The 22356-nt window shown below is 36.7% G+C and overlaps 2 protein-coding genes across 10 annotated transcripts in view; one reads left to right on the forward strand and one right to left on the reverse strand.

The window, feature by feature from the left end:
• APPL1 (adaptor protein, phosphotyrosine interacting with PH domain and leucine zipper 1) overlaps nucleotides 1-7860 on the forward strand; it is a 36387-nt gene extending 28527 nt beyond the window's left edge. For 5 of the 6 annotated variants that reach the window (XM_082412219.1, XM_082412218.1, XM_082412221.1 and 2 more), the window contains one exon: nucleotides 610-4285. In XM_082412219.1, coding sequence (XP_082268345.1) covers nucleotides 610-756 — 147 coding nt within the window. In that variant the 3' untranslated portion in view covers nucleotides 757-4285. Of the gene's footprint in view, nucleotides 1-609; nucleotides 4286-6821 lie in introns of those variants that run through there. The other variant, XR_014250555.1, reaches the window with a different exon arrangement.
• ASB14 (ankyrin repeat and SOCS box containing 14) lies at nucleotides 517-22301 on the reverse strand. Of its 4 annotated transcripts, none has more exons than XM_082412265.1 (11): nucleotides 21200-22301; nucleotides 20460-20601; nucleotides 17496-17542; nucleotides 16904-17035; nucleotides 16648-16806; nucleotides 13534-13779; nucleotides 9740-9911; nucleotides 8726-9269; nucleotides 6914-7067; nucleotides 5984-6184; nucleotides 517-687 (listed from the first exon to the last, which is right to left on the reverse strand). In XM_082412265.1, exons 1-10 carry the CDS (start codon nucleotides 21291-21293, stop codon nucleotides 6006-6008), a joined length of 1869 nt encoding a protein of 622 aa, XP_082268391.1. In that variant the 5' UTR covers nucleotides 21294-22301; the 3' UTR covers nucleotides 517-687; nucleotides 5984-6005. The 4 variants fall into 4 exon arrangements, with proteins under 4 accessions (XP_082268391.1, XP_082268392.1, XP_082268393.1 ...); XM_082412266.1 differs by having other exon boundaries at nucleotides 21186-21273; XM_082412267.1 differs by lacking the exon at nucleotides 17496-17542.
• Between the last annotated feature and the right edge of the window lie 55 nt (nucleotides 22302-22356).

Raw genomic sequence — 22356 nt, forward strand, 5'->3', positions numbered from 1 at the left:
CCAGGGATTGAACCAGGGACCTCGTCTGTGAGAGCTCGGAGCCCCAACCACTGGACTGCCAGGGAATTCCTGACATCTGTCTTCTGATACAATGTTTACATTATAGTTATATTGACATGTAGTGTGACTTGCTGTTTAGCAAACATACTACATATTCCAGAAGAGGTTGGAAGGTTGTCTCTGTTAAAGTAGGTCTTTTGAGAAGAGATACATATATGGCTTTCATCAATGGTAGTTGTGTATGTGTGTATACACACACACATACATATATATTAGAGAGAGGGAAGGGAGGGGATGTGGAGTGATTCATTATGAGCCTTTTCTGTAGTTTATAATGAGAGATAATGATGGCTTGAATGTAAGTTGTTGGCCATAAAAATGGAGAAGAGTGACATGTTGGCTTTTATAGGCTTTCTAGAAAAGTGTCAAAATTTACTTTGGTGTTGCATTGGTTGTGTGTAGTCTTTCTTTTCAGTAAGTTGCCAGAATTATGCACACATATTTATGACAGAAGAGTTGAAGTGGCTCTCAAGTATGTATTTAACTGCTTAGTTTCCTATTTGATTGCAAACAATTAACTTTAAGTTTCTTTTCTGTCTTTTCCACTAGGACTTAGAAGAACAAAGTCGGTTGATAGCTGCTTCCAGTAGACCAAACCAAGCCAGTAGTGAGGGGCAGTTTGTTGTCCTTAGCAGTAGCCAGTCAGAAGAGAGTGATTTGGGAGAAGAAGGAAAGAAGAGAGAGTCAGAAGCATAAACTTATCCTTACTTTTTGGTTGATATTCACCCCCCGCCCCTTTGAATTTGTTGACAGTTTCTGTGGTGAAATGGCACAAGGTAACAACAATGCTGAACTATCAAGGAGACTAAAATTTATATTTGCTTGTTTATTTTAACTTCATTTTTTAAACTACAACTGACCTTGATAACTTAGGTTTGCATTGATTTTTTTTTTTCCCTTAGAAATAATATACTATGCAGTAACTTCAAATTTCACATGTCTAAAAGAAACCTGTTCATATCCCTGAAGTAGATTGCTGAGGAATTACAGTTGCTCAAGCCTGTTCTTCCTTCAAATTGTGAACTTATTACCTTGCATTGTAATTGGCTCTGACCATAAGAAATCATTTATTCTTCAGCTTCAGATATTCATGGATATGCTCCCTCTCTTTCATTAGGAACAATTGCTGGCCGTGAGGAAGCTTTTGACTGAATAGGTTTAAAATCCTTATACAGATAATTCTACAAGTTTGCAAATATTTTAACAATGTTAAATGTGCAATAGAACTTTTACAAAATAATTAGAATAGAGATTTTAGACTTAAGGTTTCAAGTTGTGGCAGGTGGTACTGTTGATTTCAGGGCATTTTCTTGGATTGCTCGCATTTCTCTGATGTACTACACCTGATGCCAGTGGGAAAGAAGCTTATGGGAAAGAAGCTTAAGTGTCTTCAGTTCAAGACTGCTACAGCCCTTGGCATTTTATTATCACATTCTTAGTTCTCAGGTTGGGACTTGAATTATTGCTGCAGAGCAGTAATGGTTAAAATAAGATTTTGGAATTTATTAAAAGGGATTTTTTTGTTGTTCAAATACATTTTAGATTAGGATTTAACATGTAAAGATATTGTTACAGGATACATTGTATTTTCTGCATTGTGTGAAATAATTTTTATTGAAAATCAAGTGACATTTAGAAAGAAGTTCTATAGCAATTGTTTCCTGCTTAAAAATTCTCAGAATTTAGTTTAAAAATGTAATCTTTTAAATTTCAGACTGATAGCCCACAGTATTTTCATAATTCCATGTTTTTATAAAATACTGATCATCACTTTATATCTGTGAAGGCAAATAATATATGAGAATATAATAATTTGCACTAATTATTGTAAATACTTGTCCTCTTTAAATAAGTAGAGTGAAAGGTCTAATTCCATGAAAGACTGAAAAGCAATTGAGTGCTTGTTATGGGAGAGTCAACCCAGGAAGGATTTTAACCTGGTGCCAAGGTTAAAATGACATTTCTCTACTGCCTAATTCTGTGTCAAAACTTGATTTTTTTTTTAACTTGGATTTTTAACATTGCTGATAGAAATTATGTTCCTGTGTTTCACATGTAAAAGTATATATGGCCAAGTTAAATATTATTGAATAAAATATTTTACACAGTCATGCATTTAAAATTTTCAGGAGATTAGCCACTAAGACTAATTTTACAAGGGAAAAGCCTTTTGTTATTTAACATATAGTTTTTTCTTTTTAGTTCTGATTTAGAAATGGCATATAGTTCTCACAATATAGTATGGGTGTTTCACACTGTATATACATTGTTTTCTGTAGGAATGGGATAGATAATTATATATAGGATCATGATTTTTTTTAGCCGTGCCAAATGGGAATAATGATTACTTAATCATTATTTTGAAGCCTTATGTTACCAAAACAGATAGTAAAAAAGTAGAAATTTATGGAATACTTTTTGAAAAGAGTTTATTTTGTCCTTGCTAAAGGGAATGCTTTCACAGTAGTTTGTGTATCATTCCTTTTGTAGAAATTGAAATTTCTTCTGTGGTCAGCATTTGCTTAGTCACGGCAGGTCCTGCTTTTAAGACCTTTTTGAGAATTAGTAAGCTCTTTGTTTCAGTAAGTCTTTTGTTTTACTATAAAGTTATCACCTCACTTAGTTCAGGTGTAACTTGTCAGCCACCATGCAGGGAAGGTGGTCAGCATTAGGAGGCAGTTTTACTAGACTGGTGCTTTACATGGTAGCGTACTACTTACTGCCCTTGGTGAGCACTCTGGGTCAAAGTGTAGGCTAAAGTTAAGGGTACTGGCAGACTTAGGGATGCTGGACAGACTTGTGGTTCCTTTTAAGTCATGTTTTGATAGGAATTTCCACAATAACACACCCATGTCCATAGGTCAGACCAAAGTGCTTTCCAGTGCCAAATAGAAGTCATGCGTGGGTTTAACAATTTTAGATGATTCAGCTTCTGTTCCATTACTGTAGAACCATATGAACGATTCCATTACTGCAGATATTTAAGGATCAACTTTAATAAATTCTGTGTTTTGTTTAAAGAAGGCTCCCCATGGATTTCTGTGTAATGTTAAAGCTGATCTTTGTTACCCTTTGAAATCCCTTCAAGCTTTTGGATGCTTTGGTGGTGATTGATTGAATTAGATTTTGGGATATCTTTCTCAGACTTGAACTTGCACTTAATGGTTTTAGAAATTAACAAAACTGATTCTTTAAAAGGAAAGAAAGTAAGTCTACCTAATTCTGCTAGGCACTCTTGCTACCTATGTCAACAGTACTTTTGTAACTATGGTAGTGAAGTCAATAGATAGGAAACTGATTATTCCTTCCCCCTTGTAAAATTGGGAAAACTTGCTAACAAGGGACTAAAACTGTTGCCTTGAACACAGTCCCCAGTCTAGTTTTTGCCATGTCTACAATGATTACGTTGTGTTTAATTTCAAAAGAATTCTCAGATTCCACATTCTAGGGGTGGTAAATTTATGTTACTTTTATGCTTGAGGAAAGGATAGTAGGGTGTGCATACCATTCTACATAACATATAATCATATGTGGTAAAGGCATCTGAGTTAATTTTGAGTTATATATAGGAACTGCAAGTATTTAAGATTTGAATCTTCTTATACCTGCTGACAGACCCTAAGAGCCTGTGTTTTGTAAAACCTCTGCCACCCAAATTAATAAAATGAAAATATTAACATTGGTTTTGATAACAGCCTCCTAGCATTCAAACTGTACTTTAAATATTCAAACACACTGATTGTAGCAAGCAAGCCTTTGACTTTATTTTTATCAAGTTCGGCTTACTTTTCTTTCATGAGATTTTTTTTCTTCCATATTAATTAATAATACATAAAAATTTGAAACTGGAACTATATTATACTTTTTAACTAATCTCTTGTGGCTGTACTCGTGTAATTTACTTAGGGTAATATGAGAACTGGGGATTAAGTTATAACTAATGTGCAAAACCACTTTGTATATTTGGTGATTTTGTAATGTAAGTGAATTGGTTCATTCTTATTTCACTGATACTATTAATCATGCATATACAATTAAAAATTATGCTTCATTTCCCTTTAGAATTAAATTTGAAAAACTCGACTTTATGTAATGGTGGTATGCATGTGGAGTGAAGAACTTATTTTTTCATTTTGTCAAAATAAGTATTCCTGACAAGGCTTCAGGAAATATGCTGTTAGGAGATTTTTAATGTATAATAAAGTCCATGATTTTTTTTATAGTCTTTTTTGTATGAAGTATTTGATATATACTCTGAATTTTACTTCTCCAAGTAATTTCAAATGATGCTTATAAAACAATTGGACTTTTTCTTAATCTGTTATGGCACTGCTATTACACATCTAACCCTATTGCAATTCCATAACAGCTAAAATGGGGAAAAAATGTCACTTATGGGGAAATAATATTAATTCATATCTAGTGACTTTTTTCCTTTAGAAAAATTAAGAGAATTTTCAGTAATTACCCTAGACATGTTACAATGTATACTTGCTATGTTGGGTCCTATTCAAAGAAATTCCTGTAATTTAAAGGGCCAGGTTATTGTGTACACCAGCTTAAGTGGCTTGGGCCTGTAGTTTTAATACTAATGCATATTCATCCCCTGTGCTCGTTATGGTTTCCTGTAGCACTTACCAAGTTCTGTTCTTCTACTGGCAGTTTGTTTTGAATTTTATAAAATGTATACACTTGTAGAAGGTCCAGGGAGTGGATGAAATTAACTTCAGAATTATGTAATTTATCTAGGTGCATGTATATCCTAAATATATTTGTGTATCAACATACATATAATCTAGCACTCATTTATAAACAGACACCACAATTTGATTTAAAAAAAATAAAAACTATTCATGCCAGCTAATTTTGCAAATTTTTTATGTGAAAACTGTATTATTAGTAATTTTAAGTCTGTGCTTACTGAAATAGTCTGTATAGCCATGCATTCCTACATCAGAAAGAAATCATATAACTTCAGTTTCCTTGAGAAGGACTATATTATGCTAAAAAAAAAGTATGCTAAGATTAAACATATAAACATCAAGCTATAACTGACTGGGCCTGTGGTCATCATCCTGCCTCTCTGTTCTCTCTGTTGATGTGCCATATAATGGTACCACAGGTATGGCTGAATGAATGTCTTCTTAGTTTCTTTCCTCGCTTCCACATACAGAAACCTGTACTTAAATGCAGCACAGAATATATAGAAATAAAATTTTAAACTAACAAACACCTATAACTGCTTCTATCAGTGAGCCCCTCCTCTGTGTCTGGTAGTGGACTAGGTTCAGTACAGAAATCATAAGCCGTCATCCATTTGAAAACACTTTTAGTGATCACATTAACCAATAAATGGCAACCCTTAGCCAGGGTTTTGTAGAAAGAAGGAACACATGTATCCCATTATTGATGAAATCGCAATTGAGGGTTCTTTTTCAATTAACTGAATTACCTCAGTAATGGACTCTGCAAGTAAACAGACACTAAGCTGGCCTTGGGACTTTTGTACAAGAACAGCTAATTTTAGGGTCATGTACTGGGGTCAATACTTTATTCATTGCAGTCACTAAGACATTTTATATATGTACTTCTCTATAAGAAGGATTAATGTTAAGAATTATCTTGAATTATCAGAGGTAGCATTTATTATTTTGAGCATGTAGAAATGTGGATTTATACATTTAATGTAAGATGAATACAGCATTAGAACTGATGCATCTTAGTTAATTGAAATTTTTACTGTTTGGGTTTTATTTTTACAAAACTGCCTTGCAGAATGCCAGCCATCTGTTGAGAGGCTATGTTCAGAGTGACTTTTTAAAGAATGTAGACTGCATTGAGATTTTAGTTGCTAGGTAAAGTGAGAAATATGAATCAGTGTAACAAGTCAAATTTTAAGAAAGACATCTGCGGAATTATATACCTTTTCATCCAGAATAGTTTGATTACCAGGTTCCCGTGAAAATTCCTTGTTCATAAAGGTCATATTCTTTGTAAAGGACATATGCCTTTAGACGATTGGGTAACGGAAGAAATGACATGAAGATGGGGCAGCGCAAATGTAAACGTCCCATACACTTCCGGATCTTGAGGCGGCACAAATGTTTCAGGGAGCGAGGGTTTGCTAAAATGAAAAACAGGCACATTATCCAAAAGAAAGAATTGCTTCATTTTTTAGTGATCTTTAGCAAATATATTTTATACTTAAGCCACCAAGATTTTCATTTGCTGTGACTAAATGGAAAAGTTAATTGGGAAATAGCTTTCCACTTCTCATTGCATATCTCGTAGCTGTGGTTTCAGAGCCATGTCACGTTAGAGTCCAAAGACTGGCATCAGTTGTGGGTCTGGCCTGTGAGACCTAAAGCTCCTACATCTGTGTGTATTAACCCCTTGTCCTGCCCCTTGGGGTCAGGCTAAAAACTAAAGATCACTACCTGTGGGGAAATTATATGAAAGAAATTCTTCTTAATTTGACTTATGTGCTGCTGTGAAAATTTGATTTGAAGGGTCATTTAATATCCTCTGTAGCCTTAGATCTTAGCATTTTCTCATCCCTGTTTTTAGTGCCATTTCATAGTTTTTAATTCCTGTGTCTATGGTGTTCCATAGGATCAGAAGAAAAGTATTATCTACCTATATAATAAATAATTACCTAACAGATTTTATCTATTGGGAAATGGTAGTAAGTACAAATTAAGTGTAGTTATAAACGGTAACATTTTTTAGATAGGAATAGTGTTTTTCTTGGTTTCTTTTAGGTCAAGCTTTTAACTGAAGAGAACAATGTTCTACAAAAATAAGAGTTGTTAGTATTTTTTGGTAAGAATCGTCAAGAAAGAAAGATACTCACTCAAGATAAAATGGATTTCTGACCAGAGCCTCTGTTTTTGGAGCACAGCTTTCAACTTTGAACAGATCCTAACTTGATCAACATAATCAAGTATCACTCGAACAACCCTTCCAGAGAGATGTTGCAGCCATGACAAAGTTATTACTTCGCAGAACTGAGGAAGAAAATCAGAACTATGAAAGTAAATGGAAAACTAAGTATCTGTGGTTTAACACAGTAATCAAAAGGACACTAAACTCAGAGTCAAGAACCAAGGTTTGAAGTTCCTCATTTATAAACTAAGGTGTTGAACAAGAAAATATTTCTTAGCTCTTAACATTTGGAAAAATATTTACTACTAAGTCTTACAAACTTTATAAGATACAATGAGGGTTTAAAACAGACTGTTACATAATATCTTTTATCCCCTTTGGTTGCCCTCATGGCTGTCTGGAATAAAGATTACCTTTCCAGCTTCACTTGCATCTAGATGTGGCCATCTGACTAAGTTCTAGCCAATGAGATGTCAATGGAAGTGTGAGCAACTTCCAGAATGCTGTTAAAAGAAGAGCAAGGTGTGTGCTGCTTCCTCCTGCCTGCCTTCCTGCCGGTTGGAATGTGGATGTGAGTTTCTCCTGTGAATCATGGAACTGTCCAATTAGAAGGCTATTTACTCTCACCTTTATTTATAGGAGAGGGGAGTAAGCCATCTTATTAGAGCCTCTCTTATTTGGGGTTTTCTATCATTCATAACCTATTCCCACTCTGATACTTGAAACGTATGATAGTTTCTGCCTTTAAGTAATTTACATGTCCTTACACAAGATGCCCATGTAAGAAGGCAAATAATACTATATGAAAAGTCAGGAAATAATACAAGATGACATACTGCTTAAATACCAAGTCCTACATTAATCATAACGTAAAAGTAATATACAATATTAAAATATTTTCCTTTTCAGAATTGACTCAAAGTTCTTTCTCCATTTTATTTATATTTTCAGATTTTAATAATATGAATTCAGGTATCTATAGTGCATCTATTGTGTGCTAAGCACAGATCTGTAAGCTGAGGAAAGTGGTGAACAAGAGCTTACATTCATGTATTTGTGGGGGAGATACATAATCAGTAAAATATTAAGAATTTCAGAAACCGATAAGTACTATAAAAGAAATGAAAAGCATTAAAGAGAATGATTAGGGAACAGAACTGCCTTAGGTAAGATGCATAAGGAAGGGCCTCTTTGAGGAGGTAACACTTGAAATGAGACCTGAAGGGTGGCAGCTATTTGAAAAATCAGGGGAAGAGCTCAAGTTGGGGAAAATAGAAGTGACCAATTAAGTAGGGGGAAAATAGGAGACTGTGGTGTCATGACAGCTAAGACAAAAATGTCTCAAGAAGAAGAGAGTGGTCAACCATATGTATTGTGATCCTTTTTTCATCAAAATGTGACCAAAGAAAACCGTTAATCAAATGTTAGAGCCAAAAACCTAGGGGTACAAGTATCAGGAACCCAGAAACATTTTAGCTAGATAACTCACTTCAAAGAAAAAGCATAACTGGTATATAAGGCTGCATTTATTCTTCAGAGCCTTGTTCAGATGTTGCTTCATTTGTGAAACTCCCTAACTAAAGTTAAATCACTTTTTCCTCTAAACTGTTTTTATACCTTTTACATCTTTCTACTATCATGTTTATTTTATCATGTATTTATCATATTAAAATCTTTCCCTCCATGAGCTTCTGGAGGGGATGGAGTTTTATCTTTTGCTGTAGTTCAGGGCCACGGATAATGACTACATAGGGTGACACAGCCGATACTGTGCACTTACCATAGTATCTTTGATAACTGTAGATGTCCAGCCTTCAAAAGTATAGAAAGGATGAACTTTGTCTCCATGAGGACAATCAAAGCATCGCTCTGTGTCATACCCATAATTCAACAGCATCCTGAGCATGACTTCATCTTTGAGCGTGTATTGAAGTGCTGACGGGAAATGTAAAGGGTTGACTTTGCAGAAGTAATTAACGTTGGCCCCATGCCGTAGCAGCAGGCTTATCAGCTCATAGTTGCCCATCCTTAGGGCTATCTGGAGGCAGTTAACTGGGTCTTGATTAGGCAGAGCTCCAGCACTCAGAAGCAGCTTAACTGAAGAGAGGTCACCATTTGATACAGCAAAATACAAAGCTGACTTCCTGTGGTCATCATAGTGTTTGCGAATTCTCTGATCCAGCATGAAATTCACGTCAAATCCAGCCTGGATGAGAAGTTCCAGGCATTTGGGGTGTGCTCCTGCTGCTGCACAGTGAACTGGACTGACGCCACTCCGCTTAATGGCAGCAGAGTCCGTAACTGGAACCAAAATCTTCAGAGCTCTGAGAAAGAATTTCAAAGTGCGTTAAAAAATAGTTTCTGTTAAGATGCTGCATTGACCTGTTTATGATCGCTTTATACTAGCACTGGATGGTATTAATATCAGTTGGTATTTAGACACCCCAACCAAAAAAAAGCATAGTCCTGCATCCAAAAACTCAGATACCATGTAAAGTTAAATGAAACTAAGGTGTAGATATAAAACTCAGAATTACCCCAGTCAGTGAAACCTGAGGCTCCCCATATTGCCAAACGACCTGAAAATAAAGTAGTTTTATGTCTCTTCAGGGTCTACAGAGGATGTCTGAATTTACCACTTTCTAGCTGGTCAAGAGTTTCTCACCTTTAAAAGGGGTGTTGGAGTTGTAGGATCAGAGATGAAGAATATAAAATTCCCAGAAGCTGCCCCCCACCTCCAAAACCCCAGAGCTATTACTATTTCTATTATTTGCAATAACGTAGTTGAACTTACAACAAGTGGCCTCTGTCAGCTGCCACATGAATGGGCAGGTAGCCTGAATTCTTAGGGATGTTGGCATCAGCTCCATACTCTAGCAAGAGAGTCACAGAGTCTGGATTTCCTCCACTAGCTGCTTCAAGTAAGATGGAAGAAGAATCAGAGGCCTGACCAAGAGCATTAGCTCCTAGGAGGAGAAAGAGTGATGTTATGCAAAGAGTCTTTTCCACCGTATTGCTTAAGTATTCTTGAAAGTGTACCACCACTACCAAAAAGCAATTATTGAGCAGCTACTTTAGCAAAACACTAAGAATCAAAGACATAAAGTATGTACGTCCTGTCTCAGACAGTTTACAAACTAGTTGGGGAGAGAAAATGGTGTAAGCAGTCTCTAAGGTATAAGTAGGTTGGCTTTCAGAGTAATTTTATAAGTTATTTGTTTCTAACTTAAAAATCCCAGGAGAAGTAATTTTATAGAAGATGGTTTTATTTCCAGACCAGCATACAAAAGCTCGCTTACCTCATAACACACTATAAGATGGTACTAACAATCCTGTTGAACTATGTCACCATGACATCTAATGAAGATCTTATGGTGGAAAAGGGTATTTGTTCTGTTTTAACTTGTTCCTAGGAGACTGTTCATACTAAGAGACACTAGCTGTTTTTAGTTGAAGATAGGGACTGCTGATAGTTAAAAGGGTATATTGTAGTACCCTGTAAGCTAAGTGCTGTGTGAGTGGTGTGGATAATAAAGAGTACAGATACAGGCTGTCTTCTTGAAGATCTCAGGGCTGGGGTTGTGAGCAGGGCTGGGAGGTGAAGGAAGGAGGAAGGAATTTGGGGTCAGTTGTGGAAGGCCTCTCAGTAAAGGCTTTGAAGAAAGAGTAGCATTCGAATGGACAAAAGAAAAGGAGGACACTCTGGGCACCTTCACAACTCATATAAAAAAAGATATAGTGACTTTAATTTAGTGTGGACTCCATAATCTTCAGAATATAAGGACTCTAATATTTATTGACTGTCTTGCATGTGTAAGCAGTGAGCCAAAGCCCATTTATGGTGTATGTTGGCTCATCACAGTCATTTGTTCTTCTCTGCTCTTTATTTTGGCAATATCATCCACATACAAATTCTATTTCAATATATTATTCCTAATTTATATGGTGTCCTTGTGCTTTTCATGGAATGGCACTCTATTGCTGTTTTAACTTGGAGGAAATTGAAAGATCTTTCTTCATGGAAAAGATTATGATGAATCAGATCTCAGTCTTAAAAGCTCATATAGTTTTAGATGTAGAACTCCAGACTTAAGTGGAGTTGTACAGTGGGAGGAGAGATGAAAGCGACTTCAGTCTTTGGAAAATTATGTCCCCTCCTTACAAGTGCAGAATGGGGTACCCAAATGATGCCATTCATTGAGTAATCCATCTTGAAAATGAATTCCTAGAAGACAGATTATCTTCTCTATGTTCTGGAAGGAATCCATAAAATGCTTCCTACAGAAGAATTCTCACTGTAGCATTTGATGAGGAATAATCCATTTTAGGTGGGTGTTCTCTTAGTGAAAGTTCTGCATAGAACTATGAGAAATCTATTATATGCACCAGGTTTTTTCTTTTACTGAAGAACTTATTCACATTTTCTGCTAATACACATAATATATATGTCCTGATTATCATCGCTCAATTAAATAACCCCTTCCTGGGGCTTCCCTGGTGGCGCAGTGGTTGGGAGTCTGCCTGCTAGTGCAGGGGATACGGGTTCGAGCCCTGGTCTGGGAAGATCCCACATGCCACGGAGCAGCTAGGCCCGTGAGCCACAACTACTGAGCCTGCGCGCCTGGAGCCTGTGCTCCGCAACAAGAGAGGCAACGATAGTGAGGGGCCCACGCACCGCGATGAAGAGTGGCCCCCGCTTGCCGCAACCAGAGAAAGCCCTCACAGAAACGAAGACCCAACACAGCCAAAAATAAATAAATAAATAAATAAATAAAAAAGAACAAGGCAAGGATATGGCCTCAACACATTTAAAAAAAAAAAAAAAAAAATAACCCCTTCCTGCATATTTTTGTCTAATTGAAAAATTTGTAAATAGATTAAAATATTTCGAAAATTAAAAAAAAAAGAATATAGTGGCTCCCCCAGAACCCCATTCCTAGAATGCATTAAGAAATGTCTAATAAGCCCCCATGTAATGAGTACTCACTATGTGCTGGTTTCTTCATGTATATAATAATTTCTAAACTTCACAACAACCCTAGGAAGTAGATGCTAATATCTTCATTTTAAAGATGAAGAAACTGAGTTTCATTGAGATTAAATTACTTCACCAGAGATGCACAACTAGTAAGCAAGGTAGTCGGGATTCATGTACAGGTGGGCCAGACCCAGGTCCTATTTCTATGATGCCATGTTGCCACTCTAGCAATGCAGGGTAGTAAAGTAATGTGATTTGGAATGAGACAGATGTGGGTTCAAAGCTTGGCTCTTCTATTTAGTAGCTATGTGCAAATGACTGTATAAGGGGCTTACCTAAGGGAAATGCTCCCTCACTGACCTCACTGAGGTCAACCGATACTGGTTTCTTTGAAAGGTTAAGGGTTACAAATCTGTTGCCTCTCCTGTTTCTTTATATTTTAATCAGTGATCTACACAAAAGGTTGCTCTTTTCATGTAGATGAAAGATCCAGTGTTTACTTTGTTATTCCAGCTAATGACTTTAGACATCTCTGGTATCACTCATTTAAAACATCTTACTTAAAATGTCTTATGGCCATTGATTGGGAACTAGCCTCCCCTATATGATAGGAAAGATTTAGGTAAGTCTAAAAAGCAGAAAGTTGTTCTTAAATGTAGGAGTCCCTGCAGTCTAGAAAATTGGACACCAGGACTGTCTATTGTTAGAGAAAGAAATAAGACTTCTGGATACAAATGGGGAGGAGAATAAAGAAGATAATTCTAATATTGGGACTTTATTAAATCTTGGTAAAGATTTGCTTCTTCGAAAAAAAGCTTTAGATATTACACTGCTTCTTCTAACAGTGTCATCAATGAGGGTCTCCTCAAAGACAGTTCTCTGAGCCAGGATCTCTGCCAGTTAAACCAGGATCTAAGATGGCCACAGCTATAGCATGGGTGGCAGGGGAGGGCATGTTTGAAGGGAAGTTCTACAACTGGTACCATCCCTGACCCTCACTTTCCTTAAGGGTAAAATGAGGATAATGCCTACCTCACAGGGTTTGTAGAAGATTATCTGAGGTAAAATAAGTAGCTTAATACCTGGTGCTTAGAAAGTATTCAATACCTATAAATTGCCTTCCCCTTCTCTCAGAGTTTTGTTTATTACTAGAGGGGAGAACTGGGACCCAAAGAGAAGAAATCAGGAAGAATTTCCTAACAACTTAATTCATCTGGTAACAGGTTGGACTGCCTCATAACTTAGCTTAAGCAGAGACAACGTGAAGGGGATGTTGTGGAGTCTTTCATTCTATCAATCTAGAAAAGAACAACAACATACAAAAAATTAAACAAAAAACAACCATCCTCTTAACATGGTCAGGGTACATTAAGTAAAAGAGTAACCTGCGTCCTAGTAATTTTAGGGAAACTGCTTCACAGCAAATAAGAAATATTCAATCCCTATTTTAGGCTCTTTCAGTAGCTAATATTAACACACACTTCAATAAAATATTAAATTAGGCTTAAATAAAATGTTAACTTCTATTACACTGAAGCTCTCCATAAAGAGGAGAATGCTTAGGTCATGTTATCCTTTAGTACTGTGCTGACTGTATAGGAAAATCTTGCCTTTCTGCAGTAATAGTTCCATGATTTTAGTGTGTCCACTTTGGGCAGCAAGAGCAAGAGGACTGAATCCGTAGGAGCTCTTTGGGTCAGGGTGTGCCCCAGAAACCAGCAGGAGCTTCACTATGTCCCGTCTGCCCAGTCTGGCTGCTTCGTGGAGAGCTGTCCTCTCGTTGGCACACCGCAGATTGACATCTGCTCCATGGCTGATCAGCAAGGCGGCCATATTGTAGGAGTCCTGTAGAACAGCTGGGAGATTAGAAGTGAGAGAGGCATTATGTTCAACCGGAAATTAAGGCCAGAGTATCAGATCAGCTAATTTCCCTCAGGCTTCTTAAGGAGTTCTTCCTACCTATCCCCCAAATACCAGCATTTGGTGTTTAGGAAACGGATTGTAAAATGAGGCATATATCAAATAATATTAATAGTTTTTACATCAATAGGCTATTCGCTTTTCTGTAAACCATGACCAATTATTCATTGTCTGTTGGCTGCTTATGTGGCTGAAAAACAAAGTTTTCATTTATCATCTTTATGTTCTCAAGAAAATGGGAACTTAAGTACCTAGTACAGTCCTAGAAATGTTTGTAGCTGCTTTACATGAAGAAAAACAAAAACAGCAATAATTAGGAAATTATTTTTAACCTCACATTTTGTTAACCAATATTCTCTAATTGGCATTTCTGCATTTCTGCTGTTAATTTGCATTGGATGATAATCTTTAGTCCTTCAAGATTCTAGAGCACCTTAATTTATCCATCTCCCTATCCATTTGCTAATTGTTGGCACCAACTGTGTTTGGGGAATCTTGCTAGGTGTTAGACACTGAATCAGTATGAATTCTGCTCACAACCACTTATAATGTGCCATATAAAGGGCTATAATTGCACTAAGACTAGAAATATAGAGTGCCAGAGTGTTGGGTCTTTTTTAATTCATTGAGCTGGCACTTTGTGTGCTCTTTCATTCTGGAAAGATGAAACATGTCCTTTGTTTTAGGAAATAATTTTCTTGACTTGTCTCATTGACGGTATATTGCCTCTATTTTGTCTGTTCTTTTTCTACCATTCCTATTACTCACATGTCGCTCCTCTTCAGTTATCATCCTAGTTCTCTTAGTTATTCTTCTTTCCGATTTTTCATTTCTTTTTTTTTTTAAAAGAATTACTTTATTTTTATTATTTATTTATTTATTTATTTTTTGCTGTGCTGGGTCTTCGTTTCTGTGCGAAGGCTTTCTGTAGTTGCGGCAAGCGGGGACCACTCTTCATCGCGGTGTGCGGGCCTCTCACTATCGCGGCCTCTCTTGTTGCGGAGCACAGGCTCCAGACGCGCAGGCTCAGTAGTTGTGGCTCACGGGCCCAGCTGCTTCGCGGCATGTGGGATCTTCCCAGACCAGGGCTCGAACCCATGTCCCCTGCATTGGCAGGCAGACTCTCAACCACTGCGCCACCAGGGAAGCCCCCAATTCTTCATTTCTTATCTTCTTCTTCTGGAAGCTTTCCTAACTTTATCGCCTCGCATTTGAGTTTTTTTAAATTTCTGCCATCATATTTTTAATTTTCAAGAGTGTTTTTTGTTTTGTTCTCCATTTTTTTTTAGTAGTGTCCTGCTAGTTCATTAATTTTCATTGATTTCTCTGAGGAAATTAATGATAATTTCCCCCTACATTTTATTTTCCCCTGAATAATCTGTTTCCTCCAAGTTGTTTATCTTTGTTTGTTGAAGACTTTTCTCAGATAGTCCTTGGATGTCTGCTCATGATTAAGAGTTGGGGACTAAAAATCTGCCTGGAAATTCTAAACATTGACTGTGGTCTTAACTGTAGGTTAATATGCCTGGGCTATTTGTTGGGGAACCTCCAGTTTTAGTATTTTTAGTTCTTTCTCTTTGAGCTGATCACATTCTCCAAAGAAGCCTCCTCTTGGAGGGTGAAGTTCTAGCTGCCGGCTTTCTAGAATTTGGTGAAGAACTGGGAGATCTCAGCCTATGTGCTTAATTCCTCCAGTGTTTTCAATCCAGTACTCTTGCCCTTGCCAAATAACCCCCAGTCCAGAGAGCCTTTGCTCACACTATTCAGAGAAAAAACTTCCAAAATTCTGCTGGGTGGGGGAAGAGTCTGACCCAGCAGGGTGGATTGAGAGAAGTGATCTAGATACCTGACTACTTGTTTCTTAATAATTTTCAACCAATTTTTCTATTTTAGCTGCCCATCCTTCATCCCTGCTCCATGAGGTAACTATAGCCAACAATTTCCAGGCCTTTTGATATAACTGTGCTGGTTTTTGGCTTTCTCCACTCCAATTTAAGATTTGGCTTTCTTGACACTTACTACTCATTCATCTGCTCTTCTGATTTTTAAAAATCATGTTGTTGTTGTCTCCTCTCCCATTCTTCCCATTCTTTGTATCTTAACCCTTTAAAACACTTGATGAACTGTAATCCTCCTGAAGACTCAGGAGGCAGCAAAGTTAGTCATTCATATTTAATCTGCATCTTTACCCAACCATTGGCTGCTTCTTCCTACACTGCTCCTCTCCTATATTTCTTATAACAGAATTAACTTGTTCAACTGAGGTACCATGTAAAATGATCAGCTCATATTTTGGCAGAGACTTTGCCTCAGGCCACCTCACAGGCCAGCCTATAGAAAGCTTCTTGAGGGTCAGGTACCCATGTGTGGTTATTTGGCACCAGAGTGACAGTGCTGCAACTATGCACAAGAAACGGCCTTTAGGGCTTCCCTGGTGGCGCAGTGGTTGAGAATCTGCCTGCCAATGCAGGGGACATGGGTTCGAGCCCTGGTCTGGGAAGATCCCACATGCCGCGGAGCAACTGGGTCCGTGAGCCACAATTACTGAGCCTGCACGTCTGGAGCCTGTGCTCCGCAACAAGAGAGGCCGCGATAGTGAGAGGCCCGCGCACCACGATGACGAGTGGCCCCCGCTTGCCACAACTGGAGAAAGCCCTCGCACAGAAACGAAGACCCAACACAGTCATAAATAAATAAAAATTAAAAAAAAAAAAAAAAAAAAAAAGAAACTGCCTTTGAAACCTGTGGGCCTGGAGGACACTCAGAGCCACAGACTGTTCTCCAGAGCTAACGTGTTAATTTACCTGTAAGAAGAGGAGAATTGCCTTCGACATTCTTGGCATTTGGATTGCAGCCATTGAGAAGAAGAAAACAGACATTTTCTAAGAGGCAATTGCTGACAGCCAAAAAAAGTGGTGTTTCACCATTGTGGGTGGTTTGCTCCCACACACTGGGTTTTGAAGCTGAAATAAATCCATTAGACCACACAGATTAAGATACAGAAATAAATTTTAAATTTATTTCTCAGAAGCATCAATAAGAGTTATAAAGGGAGTTTACCTTTCAGGGTTATTTCCAAAATGTTCTTATTTAATTGCACTGCAGCCTTATGTAGAGGAAGCCAGCCTATCTCATCTGCTTCATCAAAAGCAGAATGGTACTTGGTCAACCCTGACAATACATCTTCCTTACCTATTAACAAGTCAGATGAGAACATATTCACATTTGGCACATATACAAGGCAGCCCATACTGCTTCTGAATTCCATCATCAAAGTTAGTGCATGAGACAACAGTATCCTAGCACTACCTTTAATGAAAGACAAATTTAAATGGCATAGGACAAACAAGCAATAAGACCTTTCATCTAGCATTCCATACCACCTGGACCTGTGAATACCCGTCATCTTGTCACGTACAGAAAACTGCTCTGTCCACCGAGGAGCCCAGGAGCTGTTTGCTAAGTTTTGCTGAAGTAGTTTCTCCCAGGAAAGGCCCCATCAGACTCTTGACAATTAGCTGTTGACCCCATAGTGTTCGGCACTTGGGAGATCCTGCTTCTAGGCTTCCTGAACTTAGAGGGGAAATGCTGCCAGTTGTCACCATCACATCTTACCACAAGTTGAAGGGGATAGAATAGGAAGAGTACTTAACTGTCTCTATGGTTTCAACTATCCTCTTACAGTCTGCAATCAAAAAGCTGTAGAGAAAAAACATATGAATGTAATTCCAAAACTGAGGAAAAAACTAAGACATTTGATAAAACAAAAGGAAAGGGTAAAGGCAATAGTAGTTAACCAGGAATGAACTCATATGAGGCAATGACTGAGGCATAATAGAAATACTTCAAAACGCAAGAGGGAGGAGATATGGGGATATATGTATATGTATAGCTGATTCACTTTGTTATAAAGCAGAAACTAACACACCATTGTAAAGCAATTATACTCCAATAAAGATGTTTCAAAAAATAAATAAATAAAAGATATATGTATATATATTCAGAAAAATAAAAGAAAAAGAAAACATAGTATGGCCCTTAATGTGTTCCAGGGAAACTCCCCTCCCATGTGTCTTCCCTCGTCAGCTTCTTTAAGGCAAGAACTGTGAGAGCCTGGATCACAGTTAGCCTTCAATCAGTGTCTGCTGAACTGAATCAAACATGCCTAGGACTGAAATGTCACATTGTCACATGGTAAAATTTAAATGGCCACTCTATAATGTCAATGATTCCAGCAAAAATTATTATTTAAAAAAATAGTAAATAATCATGGTGTAAGTTTTAAAAAATATTCATGATCAGAACCTGTATTCAAAAAACACGATTAGCAGTTTTTTAAAGTAATATTTTTATTAAAATATTTAAAGTTTTAAAGCTCAACTTATAAATCTTATATTATTTTTAAATCTAGCAAATAAGGATTGTCACCTTCCCTTTTTCTTTGATTATTCAATGAACCCAGCTTGAAAAAAATAAATTCCCTTAGACAATCTGTCCTACTTAAAATTTAGTCAATCTCCCTATTTAAAGTCAACTGATTAGCAACCTTAATTCCATCTGCAGCCTTAATTCTCCATTGCCATGTAAGGTTACATATCCACAGGTTCTGGGGATTAGGACTTGGACATCTTTTGGTGAGGGTGGGCTTTATTGCTCCTGTCTCAAGTATATTCTATTTTCCTAATTCCTTCAAGTGCCTGATCAAATCAGCAAGCCTTGCTAAGTATCATACAATTCTTGCAAGTCTAATGACTGAAATTTATAACTGTAGTCAATTTTAATTTCTTTGAAACATTTCAGTACTCTTAATCAAAATCTCTTATGCCTTTCAACCTAAAATCATGACTTCAAAGTTAATCACAAGGTTTAATTGCAAGGTTAATACAACAGGTAACCCAATGAAATCCAATTTCTTTACAAATCTTTTAACTATTTAAAGATTATTTAAAGATTATTTCTAAATTTAACATAAAAGTGTAGGAATAGTGTGATAAAGAACACAGACTCTGAAGCCAGGCTGCCTGGCTCTTTACTTACTAGCTCTGTGACCTTGGGTAAGTCATTTAATTTCTCTATGCTATGCCTCAGTCGCCTCATCTCTAAATGGGGAAAATAATAGTACCTACCCCATAGAGAGGTAATGAGAATTAAAATTTAAATGAGTTAATACATATTTATGAAATGCTCAGAATAGTGTGGCACACAGTGATCACTCCATGAGTATGTTACTTTAAAAAAAATACTGTAGGTTTGATATACTCCAACATCTCTGTATTTAATTACAAAATCTCTTGGGGTTAAAACACATTTATCCCATTTTACCTCCATCAGGCAAATAGAGGTCACCATCCCAAGCAAATGGGTTTAATACCCCTGAAAAATAACTGTAACTACTCAGGGGCTTGAAGTTGCTGATCACCCAGAGAGCATTTGACTAGCTGTGCTTGGCGGCAGACAGTCCATATCCAGGGCAATTCTCTTACACCACTGAGGGATCCATGGGGTCCTTTTCTAGTGTTGTCATACCAGAACTCTTGAGTTCACATCCTTCAGAAGGGGTTAATCTCTTCTGGGTTTAAGTTTACATAATTACTCCTTTTGATTTGAGTAGATTAAAGACTTTACCCTACTAAGATTTCTGTGTCTTGGTTGGATTTATGCATTTCCTTAGCTCCCCAAAGACAAGATGCATTAGTGTTCTCTAGTCTTACATATCCTCATGTATTTCTTCTTTCTGATTTCTCATCTGCCTCTCCTCACCCATATTTGCTAGTAACCTCCTCCAACTATTTTCTTTCTTTTTTTAAATTAATTTTTATTGGAGTATGGTTGCTTTACAATGTTGTGTTAGCCTCCACTGCACTACAAAATGAATCAGCCATATACATACAGATCTCCCCTCCCTTTTGGACTTCCCTCCCATTTAGGTCACCACAGAGCATTAGGTAGAGTTCCCTGTGCTATAAAGTATGTTCCTATCAGTTGTCTATTTTATACACAGTATCAATAATATCAATGTGTCAATCCCAGTCTCCCAATTCCTCCCTCCCCACCCCTTTCGCCTTTGGTATCGATACATTTGTTCTCTATGTCTATGTCTGTATTTCTGCTTTGCACATAACGTCATTGATACCATTTTTCTAGATTCCACATACATGCGTTAATATATGATACTTGTTTTTCTCTTTCTGACTTACTACACTCTGTGTGATAGTCTCTAGGTCCATATATGATACTTGTTTTTCTCTTTCTGACTTACTACACTCTGTGTGACAGTCTCTAGGTCCATCCATGTCTCTACAAATGACCCAATTTCATTCCTTTTTATGGCTGAGTAATATTCCAATGTATATATGTGCCACATCTTCTTTATCCACTCCTCTGTTGATGGACATTTAGGTTGCTTCCATATCCTGGCTATTATTTTCTTTACTGCCTGATTAAATTCTGAATTATTTCCAAATTTCTCCTGTCTGGTCACACAACAAGTCTCATAGATATTCAGCTCCTTGGATTCTGACCCTCTCTTCTGTATTTTTCACAACACTAGCATCGTGCTTATGACAAGGCTCAACTGTTGAATACTTATACTACATTGCCAGTGAGATACCATTACCTCTCATCTTCAGGTGACTGCTGTGTAGTTTCCGGCTTGTGAATATCCTGTAAACTCTGTTGAATGATGAGCTGGGTGTCAAACTCATCATCTATGTCTTCATCACTGGTGTAATTATCCATGTGAAATGCAGACAGATTTACTTTAAAGTCAAAAAGAATTAAAAATATTTTTCCAGTTGTGAAAGATTATCAACTGATTAAAATTATAAATTAAATTCAGAAAACTAAAAAATTAATAGGATTGATAAATGAAAAAGTGCAAAATTTAGAACACAAAATATTCATTTAAAATATTTTTGAAAACCCCAAACAGTTTTCTGAACTGCCACAGATTCAACATAAATTAGAAGTTTTCCATGAGCAGCCATCTACTTAAAGCTTATTCAGGAAACACAACCTTTCATATAAAACTTAGGTCACTGCCATTGTAACTATGAAAATGTTCATATCAATCTATTTTAAACTTGGCTTATGAGTTTTTCTCATTAATTGTAGCTCTCACTCCAAAGAATATCTTTCCTACACGCAGGGAGTATTATGCTGAAAATAATATTTTATTTAGTTAGTAAATACTAAAAATAAACATGTTATAGGAATAAATGTATTCTCATAACATATAACAGGAATAGTGGGAAAAGAAACCCCGATATATTTTACTAGGCAACATCTCAATAGTTTTAAAAGAACATTTCAGTTTTAGCATAGAATAGGTTTGATCACATACCAAAGATTTTTTACCTTTTATTATATCCTTTAGGACAGCACTGAAGTTTTCACTGTTAAGGATTAGCACATCAGAATTTTCATTTATATTTAGGATCTCCACTCCCATGTAGTGACCATTCCATTAATAGCTTTACTATAAATACTTGATCATAAGACAGTCTGGCACATTCTCCCTGTTTTTTATATGTGGTTTAGCTCTGTTTGAAAACATGATCTCTTTTTTTCACTGCTGTATTCATTAAATTTAAAAGATTAAACATTCTATTCCTGGAATAAAATGCTTTTGCAGGGGGTTGGCCATGTGAAGTGAATTCATTCTCTTAGGGTTCATGCACATAGACACTACAAACCAGAATCAATTTTCTACTTAAGAGAGGCCAAACATTTTGCACTGACTGAATTATCAAAAGTGACTGTCCCAATGGTCCTGATTCACTGGGATGCTGCACCTACATTTTCTTTGGATTACAGAGCTGCAGCCTAAAATGTCCAGGGAATCCTAAGGAAGGAATAAAAGATAATAAAATAGGATAATAAAAACAAGATAATAAAATTTTGACTATAATTTTGTTTTGTTGAAATGTTTAAAAATTGTTAATATACACTAATACTATAAGTGCATACTAAATAATAAGAATAATAACTACTAAAAATAACAAAGAGCCCACTTGGCATTTCCAATTAAATATGAAGCAGATGCCAAGAAGCATGATACCACCTCAAGTGTGTAGGATTTCCCTCCAGTCATCTAACTGTCTTTGCATGTCAATTCACTGCTTTGCGTTTCCTTTCCTTGTCACAGGGGTACTGTGAGAAATGGAACTAACGTTTTAAAAGTATGAAGGAAGGGGTTTCGTTCTGAAATTGTTTCAACATTTTCCTTATTTACAATTTATTTATTTATGTATTTGAAATGTTTGTGTATAATCACTTCACATAGGTGAGTGGAAATTATTACTGAAGCTGATGAAATGACTTAACACTTGTGAAACAGATAATTTCTGATATTAGTTAAATTTTATCCAGTCTTCCCAAACCTGTTTTTCACATATATATCAGACTAAAAAGAGGAACTAAATAAAAGTTTCAAAGATTTTCCACATTTCTTTTCATGTTTTTCTTCCACAGATGTCTGTGATCTTGAGAGTCCATGTGGAAGGCTGTACTCC

The sequence above is a fragment of the Balaenoptera physalus genome (assembly GCF_965194825.1).
Source record: "Balaenoptera physalus genome assembly, chromosome: 11".
Lineage (NCBI taxonomy): Eukaryota > Metazoa > Chordata > Mammalia > Artiodactyla > Balaenopteridae > Balaenoptera > Balaenoptera physalus.